We start from the raw sequence: 8006 nt of genomic DNA, 5'->3' as shown, positions 1-8006 counted from the left end.
GATGGTCTCAATCTCCTGACCTCGTGATCCGCCCGTCTCGGCCTCCCAAAGTGCTGGGATTACAGGCTTGAGCCACCGCGCCCGGCCCAGTATTTCCATTTTTATAGTAACGAAAACCCAAACGGGAATATAATTGGCCCCAAATCTATCCTTCCTCTGTTCCTTTTTAACATTGTAATTAGTTCTCTTGTTTTGTTCTAAACTTTTTAAAATTAAAAATAAACAAAATTATAATTGGTACTCTGAGATGAATACACAAAACTAAATAATTTTTAGACTCCTATGTATTTGCCTTCTTGATTTGGTAAAGTTCTTGAAACTATTAAGGTCCCAGGAACATTTTATCTTCAGTAAATCGTTAGCCACAATTAAACCTCTCAAACTTTCTAGACAATATTACTTTAGGAAGATTTTCGAGTCACCCTTTTACTTCTCCCTAATGCATATTCATACATGTGCACAGGCAGACTTCAAGTGTTCTATCACATGAAATTCTGATTCCTCCCTTTCCACTCCAGTTTAACACTGTATAACTGTGTTGGCCGTGATGTGTTATTCATTGTTTTATTGCAGAGGTTTGTATAATAAAGGCCTGTACAACAGGTATCCTTTGATTATGCCCACATCTACCTCCATAGCAACAAAGACCCTTGTAAGTGACCTGAAAAGGAAAAGGCAACTGTGGTGGCCAGTCTCCAAGAGGACCCCAGTGATCATCGCCTCCTGGTCTTTGGAGTAGTCTCCAAGTCCCTATCCATAATATATCAGGGTTAGTCTGTGTGACTGAAAGGATAAGGCACAAGTAGTGATATGTCCCTTCCAATATTAGGCTATAAAAGTCACTGCAGTTTTCATCTTGGTAGTTTTTTCTCTCTCCATACCACCCCTACCCTGGCCCTCGACCCCCATCATTCCACCCAAAGGGAAGCCATCTGCCATGTCATGAGCAGCCTTGTGGAGAGGTCCACATGGTGAAGAACTTAGGCCTCCAGCCAATAGCCATCCAGGAATGAAGGCCTGCCAACAGCCATGTGAGCTAACTTGGAAATGAATCCTCTAGCTGCTGATGAGACTTCAGATGACTGCAGTCCCAGGCCAACAGCTTGACTGCAACCTCATGAGAGGTTCTGGCTCAGAGCCGGAACCATGCAGCTAAGCCACTCCAAGATTCCTGACCATCAGCAACTGTATGAGACAATAATTGCTTGAAACTGCTAAGTTAAGGTATATTTGTTACACAACAATTGACAACTAATATACTAACCCCAACAAATAAAGCCCACCACCACCACCATGAAGAAATATCCAAAAAAGAAGGGAAAGCTTTACATAAAAAGGGAGAGGAAAGCAGGTTTCTTTTTGGTTACTGGGTAATCATTTTCCCTTTGAAGCACTTTTAGCACATTTCCAGCATGAATTATCTTGCCTTCTCTGTATTCTTCTATCCAATTATTAATTTCTGTCACCTCTGGGCACCTAAGATCTATTAAATCCTGAGAACTTTATATAGTATTTCTTTATTTAACATTATATTTTGCTAATAAGTCTTATGTGAGTATAATGTTCTCCAAATTAGAATTCCTCAGATTACATTGGACTCCCTACTTTTATTAGTTATTTAATTCTGCAAGTTATAATGGTAAGTAAAAGAAAAAACAAAAAAAGGCCAAATTGCATTTATACTATTAAAACAATATAGAAATTCCTGGCTGGACGCGGTGGCTCATGCCTGTAATCCCAGCACTTTGGGAGGCTGAAGCAGGTGGATCACTTGAGGTCAGGAGTTCAAGACCAGCCTGGCCAACATGGTGAAACCCTGTCTCTACTAAAAATGCAAAAATTAGCCAGGCGAGGTGGCGGGTGCCTGTGGTCCCAGCTATTCAGGAGGCTGAGGCAGGAAAATCGCTTGAACCCGAAGGGTGGAGGTTGCAGTGAGCTGAAATGGTACCACTGCACTCTAGCCTGGGCAACAGAGCGAGGCACTGCCAAATAAATAAATAAATAAATAAATAAATATCCCCATGTGTATGGACATGATCTAAAAGGAAATAGTAATAAAAACAATGTTCAAGTGATTAATTATGAGTGATTAATTTGACATATTTTTGCCATATAAAGCAAATCAAGTCTGTAGGCATTGTTGGTGGTCTATGGGCAAGACAGCATGCAAATATTCTAAGTAATACCCATTTTGAATTTTACATTGGGTTTCCTTTAATTAAAAAAATAATAATAATAAAGGAAAGAAATCAAATTCCATGTTCCACCTAAGAATGTCCTGAGAGTGACAAAGCTCATTATTGACATGCTTTGTTATACTACATTTCAGAGTCTTAGAAAAAGAAGAAAAAAAAGCATGAAGGAGGGAATAGAGCCGCATTCTGGGAACTGACTACTTATTAGCTCAATAATACTGTCTAAGTTACCTATCGTCTTGTGCCAATTTCCTCAGCAGTAAAAAGACTGGGCTAGACCAGCACTGTCTATTGCAGCAGCCACTAACCTACCACATGTGACCGGTGAGCATTTAAAATGTGACAAATCCAGGCCGGATGCGGTGGCTCATGTCTGTAACCCCAGCACTTTGGAAGGCTAAGGCAGGCAGATCACATGAGGCCAAGAGTTCAAAACCAGCCTGGTAAACATGATGAATCCCCATCTTTACCAAAAATAAAAAAAATTAGCCCAACGTGGTGGCAGGCACCAGTAATCCCAGCTACTCAGGAGGGTGATGCACAAGAATTGCTTGAACCCAGAGGCGGAGGGTGCAGTAAGCCAAGATTGCACCACTGCACTCCAGCATGGGCAACAGAGCAAGACTCTCAAACAAACAAACAAACAAACAAACAAAAGCACCAACAACAAAAACTAAAGAAAATGTGGCAAATCCAAGTAGAGACGTATTGTAAATATAAAATGCCCACCAGTATACAAACTTGGTACCTCGAAAAATAAATAAAATAAAATAAAATATATATTTTAAATATATTTAAAATATCTCATTAATAACACTTTATGTTATATTTTGGAATGATATCTTGAATACATTGCATTAAATATGTTAAAAATATCTTTGGTTTCTTTTTACTCTTTAATGTGGACACTAGAAAATTTTAAATTATATATGTGGCTTGCATTATGTTTTTATTGGACAGTGCTGGGATAGATCTTATCTTCCAGCCCTTAATATTCTCATAGTTATCTTAAGCTTCAGAGGCACAGTCATTCAAGTTCAGAAAGCATTACACAGCAAACAGTATATAAAATAGTTCCTTCTTTAGAGTCCACTAGGTGGCACTAGAGTTCAGGCCACAAGCTAGTAAGAGATTTAAAATTTGTACTTGCAGTTTGAAAAATTATTTATTTATTATTATTTATTTATTTTGAGATGGAGTCTCACTCTGTCACCCAGGCTGGAGTGCAGTGGCATAATTTCGGCTCACTGCAACCTCTGCCTCCCAGGTTCAAGCAATTCTCCTGTCTCAGCCTCCCCAGTAGCTGGGACTACAGATGCCCGCCACCATGCCCAGCTAATTTTTGTATTTTTAGTGGAGACGGGGTTTCACCATATTGCCCAGGCTGGTCTCGAACTCCTGATCTCAAATGATCTACCTGCCTCAGCCTCCCAAAGTGCGGGGATTACAGGCGTGAGCCACCATGCCCAGGCTTAATTTTTTGAGACAGGGTTTAGTTCTGTCACCTAGGCTGGAGCACAGTGGCATGATCATGGCTCACTGCAGCCTCAAACTCCTGGGCTCAAATGATCCTCCACTTCAGCCTCATTGGTAGCTAGGACTACAGGCATGTGCCACTATGCCCAGCTAACGTTTAAAAAAATGTTGGCGGGGGTGCTGGCAGGGTGCTGTGGCTCACACCTGTAATCCCAGCACTTTGGGAGGCCAAGGCAGGTGGATCACTTGAGTCCAGGGGTTTGAGGACAGTCTGGGCAACATGGTGAAACTCCATCTCTACAAAAAATACAAAAATTAGCTGGGCATGGTGGCGTGCACCTGTAGTACCAGCTACTGGGGAGGCTGAGACAGGAGACTTGCTTGAGCTCGGGAGATGGAGGTTGCAGTGAACCAACATCCCACCACTGCACTCCAGCCTGGGCAACAGAAAGAGACCCTGAATGGAAAAAAAAATTTTTAATTATTATTATTATTATTATTTTTAATAGAGATGGGGTCTTGCTCTGTTCCCCAGGCTGGTCTTAAACTCTTGGGCTCAAGCAATCCTCCTGCCTCAGCCTCCCAAAGTGCTGGGGTTACAGGTATGAGCCACTGTGCCTGGCCTGTACTTGCAGTTTTGAGATGGAGTTCTGCTCTTGCTGCACAGGCTGGAGTGCAATGGCGCATCTCCGCTCACTGCAACCTCTGACCCCCAAATTTAAGTGATTCTCTTGCCTCAGCCTCCTGAGTAGCTGAGATTTCAGGCACCTGCCACCACACCCAGCTAATTTTTTGGATTTTTAATAGAGATGGCGTTTCACCATGTTGACCAGGCTGGTCACAAACTCCTGACCTCAGGTGATCCGCCCGCCTAGGCCTCCCAAAGTGCTGGGATTACAGGCGTGAGCCACTGGGCCTGGCCTGTACTTGCAGTTTTCTAAATGAGCTGTGCATAGGCTCATCTCCATGCCTTTGCTCCCATTGTTCCCTCCACTGAGACACCTTTTCCTAAGTTGGCCAGCAGGCCTACAACCTACGCATTTTTAACAATTGAGATCCTCTAAGAAGCTTTTCCTGAACATCCCTCTCCTGCCTACAAATAACTTTATGTACCCACTATCCTGTATACATATTCCTATCACAAAACCATGACATATTATTTGTTCACATGCTTTCCCCCCACTACCTCGTGTACATTTTGAGGCAGGTAGTGGTTGAGATCCTCTAAGAAGCCTTTCCTGAACACCCCCCTCCAGCCTCCAAATAACTTTATGTACCCACTATCCTGTGTACATATTTCTATCACAAAACCATGACACATTATTTGTTCACATGCTTTCCTCCCACTACCTTGTGTACATGTTGAGGCAGGTAGCGATGAGGTATTAGCTGATGCCTGGCATCCAATTGGTGCTGTACACAATGTACCAGTCAGGATAGGTTAAGTTATACTTCAGTTAACAAAACCCCCAGATATCAGTAGCACAATTTCTGTGCTACGGTGCAGGTATCAGTCACCTTACTGAAACAGGCCCAGTCCTTTTACTGGGCCTGTCAGATTGGACAGATTAAGGGCCCTGCGCCATGGCATCATTCCAGGACCTACACTAATGAACAGTTCCATAGGAAGCATTGCTGGTCACTGCACAGAGGGAAAAAGAGGGCCTCGCAGATTTCTCCAGCACTGAAATGCTCTCACATAGAAATAACACAAGTCACTACCACTCACAGCTCATTGGCCCCATGAGCTAATGACATGGCCCCATCCAACCACAAGGGGGTGGTGGCACACAGATCACTTCAATTAAACTAAACCACTTGGAGGAGAGACTTAAGGTATAGGCTCTTCAATTGAAGGTTCAAAAATACCCCAAATTAGAGGCATGAGAATAAGAAAATATATCAAATATAAGAAATACAACTAGAAGAGGGTAACTACTGGCATATGAAACTCTGAAACCAGAGAGAAAAAGCCAAATAGATTTTTGAGTAGTACTATGCTAACAAAATAACAGTCATATAAACCCCGCCAGCCACAAGGGAACCAACTTACCATGTACCCAGAAGGTGGGAAACTGGAAATACTTGATAAATAACACTAGTGACAACCACAGTGCAATAAATGAAAGTGATGCTTAACCCACAGGCTTCTAGGGTGGTGACACTTTAAGAACACTCAGGAAGCAAAACTGGCTTAACAGAAGACGCTATACTCCATTGTTTTGCTTTAGCAAAAGTAAATCAAATAAATAACATGATGCACATGCCCACATGGGAGTGTAACTATATTGTCACAGGCAGAGGAGTGAATACAATTGTACATGGGACAGGGAGTACAAGACTGGTGGATACAAGAAAACAAAACAAAACAAAACAAAACACCCTCCAACTTTGAGTAAAGGCCAAGTTGCTTAGATCTGGGAGAGCAGAAATAATCATCTGTGTGGTGTAGACACTTTACCAACAGACTTTGAGAACAATCCGAATTAAGCATACTTTTTGGTAGGTAAAACATGCTGAAGAGTACAGAAGAAAAAGCTCATGGCCTCCTGGAATGACAGTCCTCTTTGTCCCAGAGACTCAAGGAGAGGGGCTGGAAGTGGTGATCACTTTTCTTCTTTACAGATCTAGTCATGACAGGCCTGCAATAGTCATGGCCTAGGCTCACACAACTGGCTGATACAGGGCAGACCCAACTGCCTCTGCCCCAACTTCAGAGGTCTATTGATACTATGTTTTAAACAAAGTGATTTAAGCACTTTCCTGCTCCAAAGTATTGAGATATTAAACCTCAGGTCTAGAAATTAAGACCCTCCCTACCGCGAATTTCAAGAGCAGAAGTCAACATGACACACAGTAGAAATACATATTCCACTTTATTAATTAGAAAAAATCATTTAAGCCACATGGTGGCCACAATGTCCATAACTTGAGCAGGCTTTGGTATCCCACCTCCCTCTTCAGACCAATACACACTATATTGGAGGAAGGACTTTAAAATGTAAAACAATGAGAAATGGGCACTGAACACTCCATCCTCTCCCTCCCAACAGCCCACCCACACACCTCTTCAACTGCTATCCAAACATGGAGGAGCTCTTGTGGAAGAGAGGCTGAACACCAAATAATTGAGCATAAGACATTCAAGACTAAAGGAATCCCTGGCAGATGTTTAGGAAGCAGGGTTGAAAACATCACCATCTCCCAACAGTTGAAGTTGGGACATCTAAGAGATGTCAGAGCCATACTGCTGAGAAAAGCACAGTATACACCAGACCCTGGGGTAAGCTTCTGCGAGGTAAGGGCGAGACCAACCTATCTCACAGCCATAAGCAATCCATTCCCACCAGTGCATTAAACAGGCTTTTTCTCTTTTTTTTTTTTTTTGACATGGAGTCTTGCTCTGTGGCCCAGGCTGGGTACAGCAGTGCGATCTCAACTCACTATAACCTCTGCCCCTGGGTTCAAGCAATTCTCCTGCCTCAGCCTCCCAAGTAGCTGGGATTACAGGCCTCTGCCACCACACCCAGCTAACTTTTGTATTTTTAGTAGAGACGGGGTTTCGCCATGTTGGCAAGGCTGGTCTCAAACTCCTGACCTCACGTGATCCACCCACCTCAGCCTCCCAAAGTGCTAGGATTACAGGCATGAGCGACCGGCCTAAACAGGCCTTGTCCAGGCAATGAGCATCCAGTTAGGCAGGTCCTTCAAGGCCTAGTAATAGTTAGTTCTCTGGTTACACTGGTGCTCAGCCTGCCTTCTAGGAATGGGATTCCCTTCTGGACATGTGTAGGTCAGTGTTCCAAAATATGGCCAGCACAGAAGGAGGTCTTATCACATGCTTCTGGATGGATGGTCTGGAAGGCCCTTGGTGGGTTCTGTGTTGGTTAGTTGGCTTCGGGTGGTCCAGGAGGTCCCAGGCAATGGGTTCTCTAGTAAGACCTCTAGGGACTCCATCACTCTAACGAAGATGGAGAGTAGCGTCAGCACCACACCTAAAAGGTAGAGGTTCAACACATGCTTCATGGCTGAAAGGACCCTACTCCTCTGCAGAGAAGCAGAGCTGCCTTCTCCTTCTGAAAGGCCTCTGAACCCTGAGGAAAAAGAGGAAAGGATTAATCTATAGCCTTTTGAGGGTATGCATGCATCCAGCCCTGACTCTTCTGTCCTCTCAGGGGCTGAAAGAGAGGCTTAGCCAGTGAGGGACACAGAGACCAGGGATGTTCTTGCACAGCAACTCTCCAAGAATATTTTACATTGCAAACTTCATGGCTACGGAGCCAGTCTTGCTTCTTGGACTAATTCAAGAACACTTCTTAAAACGTTGACTTTCTT

At 43.4% G+C, this 8006-nt stretch overlaps 1 protein-coding gene across 1 annotated transcript; it reads right to left on the bottom strand.

The window, feature by feature from the left end:
- Window positions 1–6528: 6528 nt before the first annotated feature.
- On the bottom strand, window positions 6529–7781 carry HILPDA (hypoxia inducible lipid droplet-associated). Its single transcript, XM_011939547.1, has one exon. It carries the CDS (start codon window positions 7695–7697, stop codon window positions 7506–7508), a length of 192 nt encoding a protein of 63 aa, XP_011794937.1. The 5' UTR covers window positions 7698–7781; the 3' UTR covers window positions 6529–7505.
- Between the last annotated feature and the right edge of the window lie 225 nt (window positions 7782–8006).

Source organism: Colobus angolensis, unplaced genomic scaffold (assembly GCF_000951035.1).
Source record: "Colobus angolensis palliatus isolate OR3802 unplaced genomic scaffold, Cang.pa_1.0 Scaffold182, whole genome shotgun sequence".
NCBI classification, from domain to species: domain Eukaryota; kingdom Metazoa; phylum Chordata; class Mammalia; order Primates; family Cercopithecidae; genus Colobus; species Colobus angolensis.
The sequence above is the reverse complement of the archived record's forward strand: the minus strand, read 5'-3'. Positions and strand labels throughout refer to the sequence as shown.